This window comes from Pseudophryne corroboree, chromosome 4 (assembly GCF_028390025.1).
Source record: "Pseudophryne corroboree isolate aPseCor3 chromosome 4, aPseCor3.hap2, whole genome shotgun sequence".
Classification (NCBI taxonomy): domain Eukaryota; kingdom Metazoa; phylum Chordata; class Amphibia; order Anura; family Myobatrachidae; genus Pseudophryne; species Pseudophryne corroboree.
Window position 1 is genome coordinate 886,360,615 of NC_086447.1, and position 23,872 is coordinate 886,384,486.

Here is a 23,872-nt window from a genome sequence, read left to right on the forward strand (position 1 = left end):
GTTCAGATGAAAAGCTGATACCACCTTAGGGAGAAACTGGGGACGAGTCCTCAATTCTGCCCTATCCATATGGAAAATCAGATAAGGGCTTTTACATGACAAAGCCGCCAATTCTGATACACGCCTGGCCGAAGCCAAGGCCAACAACATGACCACTTTCCACGTAAGATATTTCAATTCCACGGTTTTAAGTGGCTCAAACCAATGTGACTTTAGGAAATCAAACACCACGTTGAGATCCCAAGGTGCCACTGGAGGCACAAAAGGGGGCTGAATATGCAGCACTCCCTTAACAAAAGTCTGAACTTCAGGTAGTGAAGCCAGTTCTCTCTGGAAGAAAATCGATAGAGCCGAAATCTGGACCTTAATGGAACCCAATTTTAGGCCCATAGTCACCCCTGACTGTAGGAAGTGCAGAAAACGGCCCAGCTGAAATTCCTCCGTTGGGGCCTTCCTGGCCTCACACCACGCAACATATTTTCGCCAAATGCAGTGATAATGGTTTGCGGTCACTTCTTTCCTAGCTTTAATCAGCGTAGGAATGACTTCCTCCGGAATGCCCTTTTCCTTCAGGATCCGGTGTTCAACCGCCATGCCGTCAAACGCAGCCGCGGTAAGTCTTGGAACAGACAGGGCCCCTGCTGCAGCAGGTCTTGTCTGAGCGGCAGAGGCCATGGGTCCTCTGAGATCATTTCTTGAAGTTCCGGGTACCAAGCTCTTCTTGGCCAATCCGGAACAATGAGTATAGTTCTTACTCCTCTTCTCCTTATTATCCTCAGTACCTTTGGTATGAGAGGAAGAGGAGGGAACACATAAACCGACCGGTACACCCACGGTGTCACTAGAGCGTCCACAGCTATCGCCTGAGGGTCTCTCGACCTGGCGCAATATCTTTCTAGCTTTTTGTTTAGGCGGGACGCCATCATGTCCACCTGTGGCTTTTCCCAACGGTTTACAATCAGTTGAAAGACTTCCGGATGAAGTCCCCACTCTCCCGGGTGGAGGTCGTGTCTGCTGAGGAAGTCTGCTTCCCAGTTGTCCACTCCCGGAATTAACACTGCTGACAGTGCTAACACGTGATTTTCCGCCCGTCGGAGAATCCTTGTGGCTTCTGCCATCGCCGTCCTGCTTCTCGTGCCGCCCTGTCGGTTTACATGGGCGACCGCCGTGATGTTGTCTGACTGGATCAGTACCGGCTGGTTTTGAAGCAGGGGTTTTGCCTGACTTAGGGCATTGTAAATGGCCCTCAGCTCCAGAATATTTATGTGCAGGGAAGTCTCCTGACTTGACCATAGTCCTTGGAAGTTTCTTCCCTGTGTGACTACCCCCCAGCCTCGAAGGCTGGCATCCGTGGTTACCAGGACCCAGTCCTGTATGCCAAATCTGCGGCCCTCTTGAAGATGAGCACTCTGCAGCCACCACAGCAGAGACACCCTGGTCCTTGGAGACAGGGTTATCAGCCGATGCATCTGAAGATGCGATCCGGACCACTTGTCCAACAGGTCCCACTGAAAGGTTCTTGCATGGAACCTGCCGAATGGAATTGCTTCGTAGGAAGCTACCATCTTTCCCAGGATCCGCGTGCAGTGATGCACCGACACCTGTTTTGGTTTTAGGAGGCCTCTGACTAGAGATGACAGCTCCTTGGCCTTCTCCTCCGGGAGAAACACTTTTTTCTGTTCTGTGTCCAGAACCATCCCCAGGAACAGTAGACGTGTCGTAGGGACCAGCTGTGACTTTGGAATATTTAGAATCCAGCCGTGCTGTTATAGCACCTCCCGAGATAGTGCTACCCCGACCAACAACTGCTCCCTGGACCTCGCCTTTATCAGGAGATCGTCCAAGTACGGGATAATTAAAACTCCCTTCTTTCGAAGGAGTATCATCATTTCGGCCATTACCTTGGTAAAGACCCTCGGAGCCGTGGATAGACCGAACGGCAACGTCTGGAATTGGTAATGACAATCCTGTACCACAAATCTGAGGTACTCCTGGTGAGGATGGTAAATGGGGACATGCAGGTAAGCATCCTTGATGTCCAGTGATACCATGTAATCCCCCTCGTCCAGGCTTGCAATAACCGCCCTGAGCGATTCCATCTTGAACTTGAATTTTTTTATATACGTGTTCAAGGATTTCAAATTTAAAATGGGTCTCACCGAACCGTCCGGTTTCGGTACCACAAACATTGTGGAATAGTAACCCCGTCCTTGTTGAAGTAGGGGCACCTTTACTATCACCTGCTGGGAATACAGCTTGTGAATTGCCTCTATCACTGCCTCCCTGCCTGAGGGAGTTGTTGGCAAGGCAGATTTGAGGAAACGGCGGGGGGGAGACGTCTCGAATTCCAGCTTGTACCCCTGAGATACTACTTGAAAGATCCAGGGATCCACCCGTGAGCGAGCCCACTGATCGCTGAAATTTTTGAGACGGGCCCCCACCGTACCTGGCTCCGCCTGTGGAGCCCCAGCGTCATGCTGTGGACTTAGAGGAAGCGGGGAGGACTTTTGCTCCTGGGAACTGGCTGTATGCTGCAGCTTTTTCCCTCTACCTCTGCCTCTGGGCAGAAAGGACGCGCCTTTAACCCGCTTGCCCTTATTGGGCCGAAAGGACTGTACCTGATAATACGGTGCTTTCTTTGGCTGTGAGGGAACATGGGGTAAAAATGTAGACTTCCCAGCTGTTGCTGTGGAAACGAGGTCCGAGAGACCATCCCCGAACAACTCCTCACCCTTATAAGGCAAAACTTCCATGTGCCTTTTAGAATCTGCATCTCCTGTCCACTGCCGAGTCCATAACCCTCTCCTGGCAGAAATGGACATTGCACTTATTTTAGATGCCAGCCGGCAAATATCCCTCTGTGCATCCCTCATGTATAAGAGTGCGTCTTTAATATGCTCTACGGTTAGCAATATAGTGTCCCTGTCTAGGGTATCAATATTTTCCGACAGGGAATCTGACCACGCAGCTGCAGCACTGCACATCCATGCTGAAGCAATAGCTCGTCTCAGTAGAACACCTGTGTGTGTATATACAGACTTCAGGATAGCCTCCTGCTTTCTATCAGCAGGTTCCTTCAGGGCGGCCGTATCCGGAGACGGTAGTGCCACCTTCTTTGACGAGCGTGTGAGCGCTTTATCCACCCTAGGGGATGTTTCCCAACGTGACCTATCCTCTGGCGGGAAAGGGTACGCCATTAATAACCTCTTAGAAATTACCAGTTTCTTATCGGGGGAAGCCCACGCTTCTTCACACACTTCATTTAATTCCTCAGATGGAGGAAAAACAACTGGTAGTTTTTTCTCTCCAAACATAATACCCTTTTTTGTGGTACCTGGGGTAACATCAGAAATATGCAACACATTTTTCATTGCCTCAATCATATAACGTGTGGCCCTATTGGAAGTTACATTAGTCTCATCGTCGTCGACACTGGAGTCAGTATCCGTGTCGACATCTGTGTCTGCCATTGAGGTAGCGGGCGTTTTAGAACCCCTGATGGCTTTTGAGACGCCTGGGCAGGCACAGGCTGAGAAGCCGGCTGTCCCATATTTGGTATGTCGTCAAACCTTTTATGCAAGGAGTCGACACTGTCGCGTAATTCCTTCCACAGAACCATCCACTCAGGTGTCGACCCCGCAGGGGGTGACATCACATTTATCGGCATCTGCTCCGCCTCCACATAAGCCTCATCAAACATGTCAACACAGTCGTACCGACACACCGCATACACACAGGGAATGCTCTGACAGAGGACAGGACCCCACAAAGCCCTTTGGGGAGACAGAGAGTATGCCAGCACACACCAGAGCGCTATATAACACAGGGATCCCACTATATATGAGTGTTTTTTCCCTTATAGCTGCTTATATTATATATATATATATATATATATATATATATATATATATATATATATATATATATATATATATATACTGCGCCTAAATTTAGTGCCCCCCCTCTCTTTTTTACCCTTATGTAGCTTGACACTGCAGGGGAGAGCCAGGGAGCGTCCTTCCAGCGGAGCTGTGAGGGAAAAATGGCGCCAGTGTGCTGAGGGAGATAGCCCCGCCCCTTTTCCGGCGGACTTCTCCCGCTTTTTCTGGAATTCTGGCAGGGGTATTTTTACACCTATATAGCCTTCCTGACTATATATTGTGATGATTTGCCAGCCAAGGTGTATTATATTGCCCTCAGGGCGCCCCCCCCCCCCCAGCGCCCTGCACCCATCAGTGACCGGAGTGTGAGGTGTGCATGAGGAGCAATGGCGCACAGCTGCAGTGCTGTGCGCTACCCTGTTGAAGACAGAAGTCTTCTGCCGCCGATTTTCCGGAACACTTCTTGCTTCTGGCTCTGTAAGGGGGCCGGCGGCGCGGCTCCGGGACCGAACGATCGAGGTCGGGTCCTGTGTTCGATCCCTCTGGAGCTAATGGTGTCCAGTAGCCTAAGAAGCCCAAGCTGCCTCCAGTCAGGTAGGTTCGCTTCTTCTCCCCTTAGTCCCTCGATGCAGTGAGTCTGTTGCCAGCAGATCTCACTGTAAAATAAAAAACCTAAAATATAATTTCTTTCTAGGAGCTCAGGAGAGCCCCTAGTGTGCATCCAGCTCAGCCGGGCACAAGATTCTAACTGAAGTCTGGAGGAGGGTCATAGTGGGAGGAGCCAGTGCACACCAGTTAGACCTAAAGCTTTCTTTATAGTTGTGCCCAGTCTCCTGCGGAGCCGCTATTCCCCATGGTCCTTACGGAGTCCCAGCATCCACTTAGGACGTCAGAGAAATACTGGTCCTTTTTTTTTACAATGCAATTTAGTTTTCAGCTTGAACACACCCCACCCAAATCTAACTCGCTCTGCACATGTTACATCTGCCCCACCTGCAGTGCACATGGTTTTGCCCATTAGTGTGCTTTTTTGGATTTCTAACAGCTTTGAATAACCCCCATAGAACAGAAGAGGGGAAGGGAAGGACATTTTATCAACTCCCATAGCTTGACTTTAACTCATGAATAACCTTGCTATATAGTGGTACTGTAACTGTGAGAGCAAACACTACAAGGCGAAAGATATCCACCATTAAATAAAAAAAAAAAACATCAAAACTTTTCTGATGATCTGACCCAATCGCCCGTTAAATGGATTAATAACCCTGTACTCCATCAAATATCTCTCATCAATATAAATGCAGCTAGTCCAGAGCTGGATCTCATCCTCTTCATATGAAATCTGGCACACGCAGCGAATGACGGCGTTCTCACCCCTTGAGAGTCCTTGGGATTTGTAAACATGTAATCGAACACGTGGTCAATATTGGCCATCTTCATCGCCGCCCTGGAAAGGAGTTCACACAACTATTATAAATCACTAGGTTACCTGGTATAACCACAATGCAGACAAACACATTGTATGAGTACAAATCTCCTTTTAGAGAAAGGTTTCATAGACAGGGAATCACACAGAGAAACTCCGCATGAAGCCGCTAGAAAAACTCATCCTATCGCAGTTCGGACAATGCTAAGAATGCGGATTAGGAATACCGCCTCCATCATTTCATGAACTGCACAAAATGACAGCCCAAAGCCCACCTGTTCAGGAAGAAGACCCCTCGAATCATCTCATACGGGTTAGATCGTGACCTGGCTCGTCTCATCTCCTCACCTTCCAGCTCATCAAACGCACTCTAAAAAGAGAGCGCAACAACGCGGACATTCTGGTTATCCATCTATCACAGGGGGTGGGAACCTCTGGCCCTCCAGCTGTTGTTGAACTGCACATACCAGCATGCCTTGCTACAGTTTTGCTATTTGGCCATGCTAAAACTATTGCAGGGCATGCTGGGATGTGTAGTCAACAGCAGCAGGGGCGGCCGAAGGTTTCCCATCCCTGATCTATCGTTTACAGCTAATTAATTTGTGTATCAACAACTTGGATTTCTTCCACAAAGGGCAAATCTTAAAATATTGCAAGCTTAAGGAGTACAGAGGGAATGGATGAGTTACTGATGTGGCCTATTGGGATGGTGGTAACAGTTGGTGCCCAGCGGATGTGAAAGAGACTGTTAGCCACACAAAGCCAAGATGATGGGTTTATTGGTCAACAGCAGGTACAGAGATAATGCAGGACCACTGTGGTAATGCACACAGGCGGTATTGCAGGGTAGCAGCATAGTGGTCTCACCAGCAGAGCTAAGTACTGTGCATCTGCAAAGCGTTCTATCACTCTTACACAGTGAATATGGCTGCAGTCTGCGCATTTGCAAAAGCACATCAGGTTGGTGGTTGCACCTCGCTGCAGACTCTGGGTCCTAGTGCAAAGCATGTATGCACAGAAAGGAGACAGCACAGAGGGGGTCATTCAGGTGTGGCTACACCTGAGAACATCGGTGCAAAGTACTGATTTTCGGTACTTTGTGCATGCTCAGGATGGGTCCTGCTGCATTGGACACAGGCCCGGCATCTGACGTTCATTGATTGGCAGTCCAATGCCATAATGGTGTGAAGCAGGGCTCCGTTTGGACAAATGGGAGGGGTGTCGCCGCCATTTAGGGGGTGGTAAGAGGCCAGGAAGATATCCAGGCCTCTTCGACTGGGCAGCTTGCACGGCCCCATGGGTGCTGAAAGCCACCCTATAGTGGGTGCTTGAGCCGAAGCTGCGTCCTAGAACGCAGCTCGGCTCACTAGTGCAGCAGGAGGCTTCTGCATGTAATAGACGCCTCCTCCTGCATCTTCCAAGGACGCAGCAGTTATAGCTAATCCAGCTGCACCTGAATGACCCCCAGAGTGCTGCTCTCTCCACAATAGTATAGATTTAAATTAGGTTATACAATAAAATAAAAAAAATTAGTTTTGATTTTTTTAAGAAAAAAATTCCCTCCGAAATGACCTCATTAATATAAAATAAGAATTTACTTACCGATAATTCTATTTCTCGGAGTCCGTAGTGGATGCTGGGGTTCCTGAAAGGACCATGGGGAATAGCGGCTCCGCAGGAGACAGGGCACAAAAAGTAAAGCTTTCCGATCAGGTGGTGTGCACTGGCTCCTCCCCCTATGACCCTCCTCCAAGCCTCAGTTAGGTACTGTGCCCGGACGAGCGTACACAATAAGGGAGGAATTTTGAATCCCGGGTAAGACTCATACCAGCCACACCAATCACACCGTACAACTTGTGATCAAACCCAGTTAACAGTATGATAACAGAGGAGCCTCTGAAAGATGGCTTCCTAAACAATAACCCGAATAAGTTAACAATAACTATGTACAATTATTGCAGATAATCCGCACTTGGGATGGGCGCCCAGCATCCACTACGGACTCCGAGAAATAGAATTATCGGTAAGTAAATTCTTATTTTCTCTATCGTCCTAGTGGATGCTGGGGTTCCTGAAAGGACCATGGGGATTATACCAAAGCTCCCAAACGGGCGGGAGAGTGCGGATGACTCTGCAGCACCGAATGAGAGAACTCCAGGTCCTCCTTAGCCAGAGTATCAAATTTGTAAAATTTTACAAACGTGTTCTCCCCTGACCACGTAGCTGCTCGGCAAAGTTGTAATGCCGAGACCCCTCGGGCAGCCGCCCAAGATGAGCCCACCATCCTTGTGGAGTGGGCCTTTACAGATTTAGGCTGTGGCAGGCCTGCCACAGAATGTGCAAGTTGGATTGTGCTACAGATCCAACGAGCAATCGTCTGCTTAGACGCAGGAGCACCCATCTTGTTGGGTGCATACAATATAAACAACGAGTCAGATTTTCTGACTCCAGCTGTCCTTGCAATATATATTTTTAATGCTCTGACAACGTCCAGTAACTTGGAGTCCTCCAAGTCACTTGTAGCCGCAGGCACTACAATAGGCTGGTTCAGATGAAATGCTGACACCACCTTAGGGAGAAAATGCGGACGAGTCCGCAGTTCTGCCCTGTCCGAATGGAAAATCAGATATGGGCTTTTGTAAGATAAAGCTGCCAGTTCTGACACTCTCCTGGCCGAAGCCAGGGCTAGTAACATGGACACTTTCCATGTGAGATATTTTAAATCCACCTTTTTTAGTGGTTCAAACCAATGAGATTTTAGAAATTCCAAAACCACATTGAGATCCCACGGTGCCACTGGAGGCACCACAGGAGGCTGTATATGCAGCACTCCCTTAACAAAAGTCTGGACTTCAGGAACTGAAGCCAATTCTCTTTGAAAGAAAATCGACAGGGCCGAAATTTGAACCTTAATAGATCCCAATTTGAGACCCATAGACAATCCTGATTGCAGGAAATGTAGGAATCGACCCAGTTGAAATTCCTCCGTCGGAGCACTCCGATCCTCGCACCACGCAACATATCTTCGCCAAATGCGGTGATAGTGTTGCACGGTTACTTCCTTCCTTGCTTTAATCAAAGTAGGAATGACTTCTTCCGGCATGCCTTTTTCCTTTAGGATCCGGCGTTCAACCGCCATGCCGTCAAACGCAGCCGCGGTAAGTCTTGAAACAGACAGGGACCCTGCTGAAGCAAGTCCCTCCTTAGAGGTAGAGGCCACGGATCTTCCGTGATCATCTCTTGAAGTTCCGGGTACTAAGTCCTTCTTGGCCAATCCGGAACCACTAGTATCGTTCTTACGCCTCTTTGCCGTATAATTCTCAATACTTTTGGTATGAGAGGCAGAGGAGGAAACACATACACCGACTGGTACACCCAAGGCGTTACCAGCGCGTCCACAGCTATTGCCTGCGGATCTCTTGACCTGGCGCAATACCTGTCCAGTTTTTTGTTGAGGCGAGACGCCATCATGTCCACCATTGGTCTTTCCCAACGGGTTACCAGCATGTGGAAGACTTCCGGATGAAGTCCCCACTCTCCCGGGTGAAGGTCGTGTCTGCTGAGGAAGTCTGCTTCCCAGTTGTCCACTCCCGGGATGAACACTGCTGACAGTGCTATCACATGATTCTCTGCCCAGCGAAGAATCCTTGCAGCTTCTGCCATTGCACTCCTGCTTCTTGTGCCGCCCTGTCTGTTTACATGGGCGACTGCCGTGATGTTGTCCGACTGGATCAACACCGGTTTTCCTTGAAGCAGAGGTTCTGCCTGGCTTAGAGCATTGTAGATTGCTCTTAGTTCCAGAATGTTTATGTGAAGAGACGTTTCCAGGCTCGTCCACACTCCCTGGAAGTTTCTTCCTTGTGTGACTGCTCCCCAGCCTCTCAGGCTGGCGTCCGTGGTCACCAGGATCCAATCCTGTATGCCGAATCTGCGGCCCTCCAATAGATGAGCACTCTGCAACCACCACAGAAGAGATACCCTTGTCCTTGGAGACAGGGTTATCCGCTGGTGCATCTGAAGATGCGACCCTGACCATTTGTCCAACAGATCCCTCTGGAAAATTCGTGCATGGAATCTGCCGAATGGAATTGCTTCGTAAGAAGCCACCATTTTTCCCAGGACTCTTGTGCATTGATGTACAGACACCTTTCCTGGTTTTAGGAGGTTCCTGACAAGCTCGGATAACTCCTTGGCTTTTTCCTCCGGGAGAAAAACCTTTTTCTGAACCGTGTCCAGAATCATCCCTAGGAACAGCAGACGAGTTGTCGGCATTAACTGGGATTTTGGAATATTCAGAATCCAGCCGTGCTGTTTTAGCACTTCTTGAGACAGTGCTAATCCCATCTCTAGCTGTTCTCTGGACCTTGCCCTTATTAGGAGATCGTCCAAGTATGGGATAATTAATACGCCTTTTCTTCGAAGAAGAATCATCATCTCGGCCATTACCTTTGTAAAGACCCGAGGTGCCGTGGACAATCCGAACGGCAGCGTCTGAAACTGATAGTGACAGTTTTGTACAACGAACCTGAGGTACCCCTGGTGTGAGGGGTAAATTGGAACGTGGAGGTACGCATCCTTGATGTCCAAGGACACCATAAAGTCCCCTTCTTCCAGGTTCGCTATCACTGCTCTGAGTGACTCCATTTTGAACTTGAACTTCTTTATGTACAGGTTCAAGGACTTCAGATTTAGAATAGGTCTTACCGAGCCGTCCGGCTTCGGTACCACAAATAGAGTGGAATAATACCCCTTTCCCTGTTGTAGAAGAGGTACCTTTACTATCACCTGCTGAGAGTACAGCTTGTGAATGGCTTCCAAAACCGTCTCCCTTTCGGAGGGGGACGTTGGTAAAGCAGACTTCAGGAAACGGCGAGGCGGATCTGTCTCTAGTTCCAACCTGTACCCCTGAGATATTATCTGCAGGATCCAGGGATCTACCTGCGAGTGAGCCCACTGCGCGCTGAAATTCTTGAGACGACCGCCCACCGCCCCCGAGTCCGCTTGAGAAGCCCCAGCGTCATGCTGAGGCTTTTGTAGAAGCGGGGGAGGGCTTCTGTTCCTGGGAAGGAGCTGCCTGTTGGTGTCTCTTCCCCCTTCCTCTGCCTCGTGGCAGATATGAATATCCCTTTGCTCTCTTGTTTTTAAAGGAACGAAAGGGCTGCGGTTGAAAAGTCGGTGTCTTTTTCTGTTGGGGAGTAGCTTGAGGTAAAAAGGTGGATTTCCCGGCTGTAGCCGTGGCCACCAAATCTGATAGACCGACTCCAAATAACTCCTCCCCTTTATACGGCAAAACTTCCATATGCCGTTTTGAGTCCGCATCGCCTGACCACTGTCGCGTCCATAAACTTCTTCTGGCCGAAATGGACATAGCACTTACCCGTGATGCCAGTGTGCAGATATCCCTCTGTGCATCACGCATATAAAGAAATGCATCCTTTATTTGCTCTAAAGACAGTAAAACATTGTCCCTATCCAGGGTATCAATATTTTCAATCAGGGACTCTGACCAAGCTACTCCAGCACTGCACATCCAGGCTGTCGCTATAGCTGGTCGTAGTATAACACCTGTATGTGTGTATATACTTTTTTGGATATTTTCCATCCTCCTATCTGCTGGATCTTTAAGTGCGGCCGTCTCAGGAGAGGGTAACGCCACTTGTTTAGATAAGCGTGTGAGCGCCTTGTCCACCCTAGGAGGTGTTTCCCAGCGCGCCCTAACCTCTGGCGGGAAAGGGTATAAAGCCAATAACTTCTTTGAAATTAGCATCTTTTTATCGGGGGCAACCCACGCTTCATCACATACATCATTTAGTTCTTCTGATTCAGGAAAAACTATAGGTAGTTTTTTCACACCCCACATAATACCCTGTTTAGTGGTACCTGTAGTATCAGCTAAATGTAACGCCTCCTTCATTGCCAAAATCATATAACGTGTGGCCCTACTGGAAAATACGGTTGATTCGTCACCGTCGCCACTGGAATCAGTGCCTGTGTCTGGGTCCGTGTCGACCGACTGAGGCAAAGGGCGTTTTACAGCCCCTGACGGTGTTTGAGGCGCCTGGACAGGCACTAACTGATTGTCCGGCCGTCTCATGTCGTCAAACGACTGCTTTAGCGTGTTGACACTATCCCGTAATTCCATAAATAAAGGCATCCATTCTGGTGTCGACCCCCTAGGAGGTGACATCCCCATATTTGGCAATTGCTCCGCCTCCACACCAATATCGTCCTCATACATGTCGACACACACGTACCGACACACAGCAGACACACAGGGAATGCTCTTAACGAAGACAGGACCCCACTAGCCCTTTGGGGAGACAGAGGGAGAGTTTGCCAGCACACACCAAAAGCGCTATATATGACAGGGATAGCCTTATAATAAGTGCTCCCTGTATAGCTGCTTTTATAATATAATTTTTGCCACTATTTTGCCCCCCCTCTCTTGTTTTACCCTGTTTCTGTAGTGCAGTGCAGGGGAGAGACCTGGGAGCCGTCCTGACCAGCGGAGCTGTGTAAGGAAAATGGCGCTGTGTGCTGAGGAGATAGGCCCCGCCCCTTTTTCGGCGGGCTCGTCTCCCGCTCTTTAGTGTATTCTGGCAGGGGTTAAATATCTCCATATAGCCCCCGGAGGCTATATGTGAGGTATTTTTTTTAGCCAAATAGGTTTTCATTTGCCTCCCAGGGCGCTCCCCTCCCAGCGCCCTGCACCCTCAGTGACTGCCGTGTGAAGTGTGCTGAGAGGAAAATGGCGCACAGCTGCAGTGCTGTGCGCTACCTTTAGAAGACTGAGGAGTCTTCTGCCGCCGATTCTGGACCTCTTCATGTTTCAGCATCTGCAAGGGGGCCGGCGGCGAGGCTCCGGTGACCATCCAGGCTGTACCTGTGATCGTCCCTCTGGAGCTGATGTCCAGTAGCCAAGAAGCCAATCCATCCTGCACGCAGGTGAGTTCACTTCTTCTCCCCTAAGTCCCTCGTTGCAGTGATCCTGTTGCCAGCAGGACTCACTGTAAAATAAAAAACCTAAGCTAAACTTTCTCTAAGCAGCTCTTTAGGAGAGCCACCTAGATTGCACCCTTCTCGGCCGGGCACAAAAATCTAACTGAGGCTTGGAGGAGGGTCATAGGGGGAGGAGCCAGTGCACACCACCTGATCGGAAAGCTTTACTTTTTGTGCCCTGTCTCCTGCGGAGCCGCTATTCCCCATGGTCCTTTCAGGAACCCCAGCATCCACTAGGACGATAGAGAAATATATTTCCTGTATTTATATAATCATTGCACTATTTGATCACTAGGGGGAACCGAAGATGATAAATGCTTCCTTGTGTATACTCATGAGCCTGACGTACATGGAATCAAGTTGCTTTTCTGCAGCCACTTTCAGTGAATGGGTTAATAAATAAAGGATGTGGAAAGTACTGGCAGGGACGCTATTTGCAGTTTGGGTGAGTTGTGCTTTGTATAGTTTCGTTTCCCAGATAATTAAGTTAGAACAGAAACCAAGAGTCAGCCTACACCTGGCAGGGCACAGCTGGGTAATGTACATTGCGGCTTCTTTATTCACAGCGGAGAAGCCATGCTCTTACAGCAGAACTACAGTACCCAGCAGTCTAATGGCTGCAACGTGGCGGCAAATGCAGTCCAGCGTCCCCTCTCCCTGGAGTTCCAAGTCTCTTACTATAGGTACAACGAACGGAAAGCAATATTCTCCTGACTGGTGTAGATGTAAGTGCTGGGAATAGACAGGTAAAGATAAGCACCTTGCACTCCAAAAGGCTTCCCAGAAGGTGCTCGCGGCAGAACTCTGTCTCGTCGTCTATGATCATCTTCCTCTGTAACACAAGGTGGCAGTAGAGAGCATTAGTCTACATACCGACACAGATGTGTCTTTTTGTTGTTGTTTTTTAAAGCTATATTACGAATTAGAGGACCTTCCACAACGTAGTATTGTCATCCAACACTATCAACCTTCCTCACTGTTACCCAATCCCCATGTTACCTTGCCTACTGTCATCCAATCAGACAGTTCGTCAGCATCGGGAATCTCTGTGGTGCATTCTGGGTACCAGTCGATTTCTTCATAAGCTGTGGCCTAGAACAAGCAGATGTTTAGACGTTTCCTTAAGAGAGTACTATCAGTCATTCATATCCAGGGACCATTACGGTTATTGTTATCCTTAATTTATAACACACCAACACAGCCATCGGTGAACACTCCAGGATGAACATAACCCCAGTCCCCCCCATCCCGGGACTCTGTATACTGTAAATCCACTTACCTCTGGCATGTCTCTCCAGCTCACATTGAGTTCCTTCTCGAACCCTTTCAAGATGAGTCCCAGACCTCTCCTTCCTTTCTGTTTGGACGTCTCAATGATCTCTTTTCGGCCCTGACCGTACTTCCCCAAGCCTTCTCCCTCACGGAAACCCATCTTGGCCTAAAATGGGACAAAAACCGTAAGATTTACTCCCAGGAGTGGATACAACGCAAACAGGCTACATCATGAAAGGGAAGAAACAGTTTACACATTTATTTATTAGCAGTTTCTTATATAGCGCAGCATATTCCATTGCGCTTTACAATTAGAACAACCGTTATAGAACAAAACTGGGCAAAGACAGACATAGAGGTAGGAAGGCCCTGCTCGCAAGTTTACAATCTATAGGGAAGTAGGAATTGATACACAAGGATAGATGCTACCTATTGCATAATGGTCAACTAGATTGTTAGGTTCTTAATGGGTTGTATGATATGATCACCCAGCAATGTTGGAAGACAAAATATGTGAGGTTATGTGAACTGTACAGAGAGGATGTAATTGGATATGGAATCATTGAGGGTTATGTGGGTGGGTCTGGAATTTGGTAGGCTTGTCTGAAAGGATTAGTTTTCATGGAACGTTTGAAGGTTTGGAGACTAGAGGTGAGTCTTATTGTGCGTGGGAGGGCATTCCACAGAGTGGGTGAAGCCTGGATAAAGTCCTGTAATTTTGAGTGGGAACAAGTAATAAATGTGGATGTATTATTTGTTCACAAATATTAATTTTATATAGATAATGTAATTTTGTCTAATTTTTAAATCTTAAAAACTAGTTCCAGATTCAGGAAGTAGTTATGGAAAATCGTTTAGGATATGGAAAAACATAAGCATCTGCCCCCTGGTGGACAGTTTATCATGTAAAAATTCTGGAATAATCATGGGACTTAACAAAACTCATAGATAGAAGCTGGCCTACTGAATTCAGCCTCCAACAGCACGTTATTATGTTTATGAGAAATATCCCAGGCAGAGGTGGACAAATAAAGGTAGAATCCAGGATCAGATATTTTTCTTAAAAAAGACCACTGAACCCCAAAACTGAAAAGTTACGATATGAAATGTAAAATACGCTGTTCAGTGTTACTCTGACATTCCACTGCACCGATTATACATCACTGCCTCCCCCCACCTTCATTAAAAGGAGCGGAAGCTCCTCCCACATCTTTAGGACCGTATCCTAGCGGGACTTAACGCAGGTCACTGGCACCATGTACCGCTACTCCACTTGCTCGCTACCAGTATTCCCAACTCCTTTTCCATCACAGACTTCCATATTTAGGGACTATGTAAAACAATCAGAGCGTCTTCATAAAATATGTTCATAATGCCCCGGACTGGTAGGGTTACAAGTAGTTTATTACCATGAGCTTCTGAGAGACGCTGTTAAACATGGCAAAATTAGAGGATGTTCCTTCTGCCAGAGGGTCTGCGGTGCTCGCTTTACCCCCGAACCCGAAAACCGGTCTCTTCTCATCGTTCTCACTGTCGGAGCCAGTACCACTTGTGGAAGACTCTGGGGAAGCAGAATATTAAACATAACATTTAATGTCTGAGGAAACAGTTCAGGGGCACTCAAAATTATTTCCACTAAATAATATGATCCACGTTATCCCCTTATACAGCACTATGGAACACTTATGGCGCCTTATGGTTAAGTTGGGTTTAGCTGTTTTACGCAACTAAGCCAGACTCTAATGGGCGCGATCGGAACGATAGGAGGCATCAATTGAATATTGCCTCTGCGATCTCCCGACACTATAGATGGAAGATCGGGCGGTGATAACAATTGAATTCCCCCTTTATCTCTCTCTGAGCTTTGATACATCTCCCCTTAAATGTGTCAATGAAACATGGCAGCATATAATGACCTATTACTGTGATTTCTGGATACCATGTGTTACTGGACACGGTGTAAGGAGATAATAAGAATTTACTTACCGATAATTCTATTTCTCGTAGTCCGTAGTGGATGCTGGGAACTCCGTCAGGACCATGGGGAATAGCGGGCTCCGCAGGAGACAGGGCACATCTAAAAAGCTTTTAGGTCACATGGTGTGTACTGGCTCCTCCCCCTATGACCCTCCTCCAAGCCTCAGTTAGGTACTGTGCCCGGACGAGCGTACACAATAAGGAAGGATCTTGAATCCCGGGTAAGACTCATACCAGCCACACCAATCACACCGTACAACTTGTGATCTGAACCCAGTTAACAGTATGATAACAAAACGAAGTAGCCTCCGAAAAGATGGCTCACAACAATAGTAATAACCCGATTTTTGTAACAATAACTATGTACAAGCATTGCAGACAATCCGCACTTGGGATGGGCGCCCAGCATCCACTACGGACTACGAGAAATAGAATTATCGGTAAGTAAATTCTTATTTTCTCTAACGTCCTAGTGGATGCTGGGGACTCCGTCAGGACCATGGGGATTATACCAAAGCTCCCAAACGGGCGGGAGAGTGCGGATGACTCTGCAGCACCGAATGAGAGAACTCCAGGTCCTCCTTAGCCAGAGTATCAAAATTTGTAAAATTTTACAAACGTGTTCTCCCCTGACCACGTAGCTGCTCGGCAAAGTTGTAATGCCGAGACTCCTCGGGCAGCCGCCCAGGATGAGCCCACCTTCCTTGTGGAATGGGCATCTACATATTTCGTCTGTGGCAGGCCTGCCACAGAATGTGCAAGCTGAATTGTACTACAAATCCAGCGTGCAATAGACTGCTTAGAAGCATGAGCACCCAGCTTGTTGGGTGTATACAGTATAAACAGCAAGTCAGACTTTCTGACTCCAGCCGTCCTAACTATATATATATATATATATATTTTTAGGGCCCTGACCACGTCTAGTAACTTGGAGTCCTCCAAGTCCCTAGTAGCCGCAGGCACCACAAGAGGTTGTTTCAGGTGAAAACGCTGACACCCCTTTATGAAGAAACTGGAGACGAGTCCCAGTTCTGTCCTGTTCAAATGGAAAATTTTAATATGGGCTTTTGTAAGACAAAGCCGCCCATTCTGACAATCGCCTGGCCGAGGCCAGGGCTAACAACATGGTCACTTCCCATGTGAGATATTTGTCAACAGCATGGTCACTTTCCATGTGAGATATTTCAAATCCACAGATTTGAGCGGTTCAAACCAATATGATTTTAAGAAATCCCAACACTATGTTGAGATCTCACGGTGCCCCTAGGGGCACAAAAAAGCTGTATATGCAATACATCCTTTACAATCTGGACTTCAGGAACTGAAGTCAATTCTTTCTGGAAGAAAATCTACAGGGCCGAAATTTAAATGTTAATGAACCCCAATTTGAGGTCCAAAACACTCCTGTTTTCAGGAAGTGTAGAAATCGACCTAGTTGAATTTCCGTCGTGGAGCCTTCCTGGCCTCACCCACGCAACATATTTTCACCACATGTGGTGATGACGTTGTGCGGTCACCTCCTTCCTGGCTTTGACCAGGGTAGGTATGACCTCTTATGGAATGCCTTTTCCCCTCAGGATCCGGCATTCAACCGCCATGCCGTCAAACGCAGCCGCGGTAAGTCTTGGAATAGACATGGTACTTGCTGAATCAAGTCCCTTCTTAGCTCCCCAGGCCCTTAGTCCTCTGTGAGCATTTCTTGAAGTTCCGGGTACCAAGTCCCTCTTGGCCAATCCGGAGCCACTAGTATAGTTCATACTCCTCTATGTCTTATAATTCTCAATACCCTGGTTATGAGAAACAGAGGAGGGAACACATACACAGACTGGTACACCCACGGTGTTACCAGAACATCCACAGCTATCGCCTGAAGGTCTCATGACCTGGCGGAATACCTGTCCCGTTTTTTGTTCGGGCGGGACGCCATCATGTCCACCTTTGGTCTTTGCCAACGGTCCACAATCATGTTGAAAAACTTCCCTATGAAGTTTCCACTCTCCCGGGTGGAGGTCATGCCTGCTGAGGAAGTCTGCTTCCCAGTCGTCCACTCCCGGAAAGAACACTGCTGACAGTGCTATCACATGATTTTCCGCCTAGCGAAAAATCCTTGCAGTTTTCACTGCCCTCCTGCTTCTTGTGCCGCCCTTCTGTTTACGTGGGCGACTGCCGTGATGTTATCCCACTGGATCAATACCGGCTGACCTTGAAGCAGAGGTCTAGCTAAGTTTAGAGCATTATAAAATTGCTCTAAGCTTATTTATGCGGAGAGAATTCTCCAGACTTAATCACACTTCCCTGGAAATTTTTTCCCTGTGTGACTGTTCCCCAGCCTCTCAGGCTGGCCTCCGTGGTCACCGGCATCCAATCCTGAATGCCGAATCTGCGGCCCTCTAGAAGATGAGCACTCTGTAATCACCACAGGAGAGACACCCTTTTCCTTGGATAATAAGAATTTACTTACCGATAATTCTATTTCTCGGAGTCCGTAGTGGATGCTGGGGTTCCTGAAAGGACCATGGGGAATAGCGGCTCCGCAGGAGACAGGGCACAAAAAGTAAAGCTTTTCCAGATCAGGTGGTGTGCACTGGCTCCTCCCCCTATGACCCTCCTCCAGACTCCAGTTAGGTACTGTGCCCGGACGAGCGTACACAATAAGGGAGGATTTTGAATCCCGGGTAAGACTCATACCAGCCACACCAATCACACCGTACAACTTGTGATCTAAACCCAGTTAACAGTATGATAACAAAAGGAGCCTCTGAAAGACGGCTTCCTACAACAATAACCCGATTTTTGTAACAATAACTATGTACAAGTATTGCAGAATAATCCGCACTTGGGATGGGCGCCCAGCATCCACTACGGACTCCGAGAAATAGAATTATCGGTAAGTAAATTCTTATTTTCTCTATCGTCCTAGTGGATGCTGGGGTTCCTGAAAGGACCATGGGGATTATACCAAAGCTCCCAAACGGGCGGGAGAGTGCGGATGACTCTGCAGCACCGAATGAGAGAACTCCAGGTCCTCTTTTGCCAGGGTATCAAATTTGTAAAATATTACAAACGTGTTCTCCCCCGACCACGTAGCTGCTCGGCAGAGTTGGAATGCCGAGACCCCTCGGGCAGCCGCCCAAGATGAGCCCACCTTCCTTGTGGAATGGGCATTTACATATTTTTTGCTGTGGCAAGCCTGCCACAGAATGTGCAAGCTGAATTGTACTACAAATCCAACGAGCAATAGTCTGCTTAGAAGCAGGAGCACCCAGCTTGTTGGGTGCATACAGGATAAACAGCAAGTCAGATTTCCTGACTCCAGCCGACCTGGAAACTATATTTTCAGGGCCCTGACAACATCCAGCAACTTGGAGTCCTCCAAGTCCCTAGTAGCCGCAGGCACCACAATAAGCTGGTTCAGGTGAAACGCTGACACCACCTTAGGGAGAAACTGGGGACGAGTCCACAGCTTTGCTCTGTCCGAATGGACAATCAGATATGGCTTTGTGAGATAAAGCCGCCAATTCTGACACTCGCCTGGCCGAGGCCAGGACCAACAGCATGGTCACTTTCCATGTGAGATATATCAAATCCACAGATTTGAGTTGTTTAAAACAATGTGATTTTAGGAATCCCAAACTACGTTGAGATCGCCCAGTGCCACTGGAGACATCAAAAAGGGGTTGTATATGCAGTACTCCCTTAACAACTTCTGGACTTCAGGAACTGAAGCCAATTTCTTTCTGGAAGAAAATCGACCGGTCGAAATTTGAACCTTAATGGACCCCAATTTGAGACCCATATACACTCCTGCTTGCAGGAAATGTAGGAATTAACCTAGTTGAAATTCTTCCGTGGAGCCTTCCTGGCCTCACACCATGGAACATATTTTCACCTAAGCGGTGATAATGTTGTGCGGTCACCTCCTTCCTGGCTCTGACCAGGGTAGGGATGACCTCTTCCGGAATGCCTTTTTCCCTTAGGATCCGGCGTTCACCCGCCCTGGCGTCAACGCAGCTGCGGTAAGTCATGGAACAGACATGATTCTTGCTGAATCAAGATCCTTTCTAGTATCTCTTGAAGTTCCGGGTACCAAGTTCTTCTTGGCCCAAACCGGAACCACGAGTATAGTTCTTACTCCTCTCCTTCCTATCATTCTCCATACACTGGGTATGAAAGGCAGAGGAGGGAACACATACACCGACTGGTACACCCACGGTGTTACCAGAGCGTCCCAGCTATTGCCTGAGGGTCTCTAGACCTGGCGCTTCATGTGGGACGCCATCATAACCACCTTTGGTCTTTCCCAACGGTTTACAAACATGTGGAAACTTCCAGATGAAGTTCCCACTTTTCCGGGTGGAATTCATTTATGCTGAGGAAATCTTCCTAGTTGTCCACTCCCGGAATGAACACTGCTGACAGTGTTATCACATGATCTTTCGCCCAGCGAAGAATCCTTGCTGTCATTGCCCTCCTGCTTCTTGTGCCGCCCCGTCTGTTTACGTGGGCGACTGCCATGATGATGTCCTACTGGATCAGCACCGGTTGACTTTGAAGCAGAGGTCTTCCTAGGCTCAGAGCATCGTAAATTGCCCTTAGCTCCAGTATATTCATGTGGAGAGAAATCTCCAGACTTGACCACACTTCCTTGGAAATTTCTTCCTTGTGTGACTGTTCCCCAGCCTCTCAGGCTGGCATCCGTGGTCACCAGAACACAGTCCTGAATGCTGAATGTGCTGCCCTCTAGAAGATGAGCACTCTGCAGCCCCCACAGAAGAGACACCCTTGTCCTTGGAGACAGGGTTATCCGCTGATGCATCTGAAGATGCGATCCGGACCATTCGTCCAGCAAATCCCCCTGAAAAGTTTTTGCGTGAGATCTGCCGAATGGAATCGCTTCGTAAGAAGCCACCATTTTTCCCAGGACTCCTGTGCATTGATGCACTGATACTTGGCCTGGATTTAGGAGGTTTCTGACTAGGTCGGATAACTCCCTGGCTTTCCCCTCCAGGAGAAATACCTCTTTCTGGACTATGCCCAGAATCATTCCTAGGAACAGCAGACGTATCATCGGAAAACAGCTGCGATTTTTGGAATATTTAGAATCCACTCGTGCTGTCGTAGAACTACTTTAGATAGTTCTTTTCCGACCTCCAACTGTTCTCTGGAAACTTGTCCCTTTCAGGATATCGTCCAAGTAAGGGATAATTTAGATGCCTTTCTTCTTTTAAGAATCATCTTTTCGGCCATTACCTTGGTAAAGGCCCGGGGTGCCGTGGATAATTCAACGGCAGCGTCTGAAACTGATATTGACAGTTCTGTATCACGAACCAGAGGTACCCTTGTTGAGAAGGGCAAATTTGGACATGGAGGTAATCCTTGATGTCCAGGGACACCATATAGTCCCCTTTTTTCCGGTTCTCTATCACTGCTCTGAGTGACTCCATCTTGATTTGAACCTTTTTATGTAAGTGTTCAAAGATTTCAGATTTAGACTATGTCTCACCAAGCCGTCTGGCTTCAGTACCACAATATAGTGTGGAGGACTAATACCCTTTTCCTTGTTGTAGGAGGGGTACTTTGATTATCACCTGCTGGAAATACAGCTTGTGAATTTTTTCCCAATACTGCCTCCTTGTCGGAGGGAGCCGTTGGTAAAGCAGGCTTCAGGAACCTGCGAGGAAAAAATGTCTCGACTCTCCAATCTGTACCCCTGGGATAATACTTGTATGATCTAGGGGTCAACTTGCGAGTGATCCCACTGCGCGCTGAGACTCTTGAGACTACCCCCCCACTGGTGGAGGGCTTCTTTTCCTGGGAAGGGGCTGCCTGCTGCAGTCTACTTCCCTTTCCTCTATGTCTGGGCAGATATGACTGGCCTTTTGCCCGCTTGCCCACATGGGAACGGAAGGATTGAGGCTGAAAAGACAGTGTCTTTTTCTGCTGAGATGTAACTTGGGGTAAAAAGGTTGGATTTCCCAGCTGTGGCCGTGGCCCCCAGGTCCGACGGACCGACCCCAAATAACTCCTTCCCTTTATACGGCAATACTTCCATGTGCCGTATGGGATCTGTATCACCTGACCACTGTCGTGTCCATGACATCTTCTGGGAGATATGGACAACGCACTTATCTTGATGCCAGAGTGCAAATATCCCTCTGTGCATCTCGCATACATATATATAGAATGCATCCTATTAAATGCCCTATATCAATAAAATATTTTTAGTCAGGGAATTCGACCAAGCCAACCCAGCACTGCATCTCCAGGCTGATGGCGATCGCTGGTCGCAGTATAACCACCGTCTGTGTGTATATACTTTTTAGGATATTTTTCCAGCTGCCTATCAGCTGGCTCCTTGAGGGCGGCCGTATTTGGAGACGGTAACGCCACTTGATAAGCGTGTGAGCGCCTTATCCACCCTAATGGGTGTTTCCCAACGCGCCCTAACTTCTGGCGGGAAAAGGTATAACGCCAATATTTGCTATCGGGGTAAACCCACGCATCATCACACACTTCATTTTATTTTATCTGATTCAGGAAAAACTACAGGTAGTTTTTTCACTTCCACATAATACCCTTTTTTGTGGTACTTGTAGTATCAGAAATATGTAACAGCTCCTTCATTGCCCTTAACGTGTGGCCCTAATAAGGAATACGTTTGTTTATTCACCGTCGACACTGGATTCAGTGTCCGTGTCTGTGTCTGTGTCGACCGACTGAGGTAAATGGGCGTTTTTTTATAAAAAAACCCTGACGGTGTTTCTGAGACGCCTGGACCGTTACTAATTGTTTGTCGGCCGTCTCATGTCGTCAACCGACCTTGCAGCGTGTTGACATTCTCACGTAATTCCCTAAATAAGCCATCCATTCCGGTGTCGACTCCCTAGAGAGTGACATCACCATTACAGGCAATTTCTCCGCCTCCTCCAGCATCGTCCTCATACATGTCGACACACACGTACCGACACACAGCACACACACCTGGAATGCTCTGACAGAGGACAGGACCCCACTAGCCCTTTGGAGAGACAGAGGGAGAGTTTGCCAGCACACACCAAAAAACGCTATAATTACATAGGGACAACCTTATATAAGTGTTTCTCCCTAATAGCATCTTTATATATATATTTATATCGCCAATTTGTGCCCCCCCTCTCTGTTTAAACCCTGTTTCTGTAGTGCAGTGCAGGGGAGAGCCTGGGAGCCTTCTCTCCAGCCTTTCTGTGAGAGAAAAAATGGCGCTGTGTGCTGAGGAGATAGGCCCCGCCCCTTTTACGGCGGGCTCGTCTCCCGCTCTTTAGTGAAGTTTGGCAGGGGTTAAATATCTCCATATAGCCTCTGGGGGCTATATGTGAGGTATTTTTAGCCAGTATATAGGTTTACATTTGCCTCCCAGGGCGCCCCCCCCCCCAGCGCCCTGCACCCTCAGTGACAGCGTGTGAAGTGTGCTGAGAGGAAAATGGCGCACAGCTGCAGTGCTGTGCGCTACCTTTAGAAGACTGTCAGAGTCTTCAGCCGCCGATTCTGGACCTCTTCTAACTTCAGCATCTGCAAGGGGGCCGGCGGCGCGGCTCCGGTGACCATCCAGGCTGTACCTGTGATCGTCCCTCTGGAGCTAATGTCCAGTAGCCAAGAAGCCAATCCATCCTGCACGCAGGTGAGTTCACTTCTTCTCCCCTCAGTCCCTCGTTGCAGTGATCCTGTTGCCAGCAGGACTCACTGTAAAATAAAAAACCTAAGCTAAACTTTCTCTAAGCAGCTCTTTAGGAGAGCCACCTAGATTGCACCCTTCTCGGCCGGGCACAAAAATCTAACTGGAGTCTGGAGGAGGGTCATAGGGGGAGGAGCCAGTGCACACCACCTGATCTGGAAAAGCTTTACTTTTTGTGCCCTGTCTCCTGCGGAGCCGCTATTCCCCATGGTCCTTTCAGGAACCCCAGCATCCACTAGGACGATAGAGAAATAGGGTTATCCGCTGATGCATCTGAGGATGCGATCCGGACCATTTGTCCAGCAGATCCCACTGAAGAGTTCTTGCGGGAAATCTGCCGAATGGAATTGCTTCGTAATAAGCCACCATTTTTACCAGGACTCTTGTGCAATGATGCACTGACACTTTTCCTGGTTTTAGGAGGATCCCGATTAGCTCGGATAACTCCCTGGTTTTCTCCACTGGGAGAAACACGTTTTTTCTGGACTGTGTCCAGAATCTTCCCTAGGAACAGTAGACGTGTCGTCGGAAAAAGCTGCGATTTTGGAATATTTAGAATCCACTCGTGCTGTCGTAGAACTACTTAAGATAGTGCTACTCCGACCT

At 48.2% G+C, this 23,872-nt stretch overlaps 1 protein-coding gene across 3 annotated transcripts in view; it reads right to left on the bottom strand.

Annotated features, from left to right (window-relative positions):
• Positions 1–23,872, bottom strand: part of CMTR1 (cap methyltransferase 1) — a 130,708-nt gene that overhangs the window by 65,746 nt on the left and 41,090 nt on the right. For all 3 annotated transcript variants that reach the window (XR_010176245.1, XM_063918867.1, XM_063918868.1), the window contains 6 exons: positions 14,988–15,139; positions 13,586–13,744; positions 13,306–13,398; positions 13,067–13,138; positions 5,583–5,677; positions 5,256–5,328 (listed from right to left, as the gene is read on the bottom strand). Coding sequence is in view for 2 of the 3 variants with exons in the window: in XM_063918867.1 (XP_063774937.1) it covers positions 5,256–5,328; positions 5,583–5,677; positions 13,067–13,138; positions 13,306–13,398; positions 13,586–13,744; positions 14,988–15,139 (644 nt within the window). In the remaining variant the exon portion in view is untranslated. The remainder of the gene's footprint in view (positions 1–5,255; positions 5,329–5,582; positions 5,678–13,066; positions 13,139–13,305; positions 13,399–13,585; positions 13,745–14,987; positions 15,140–23,872) is intronic.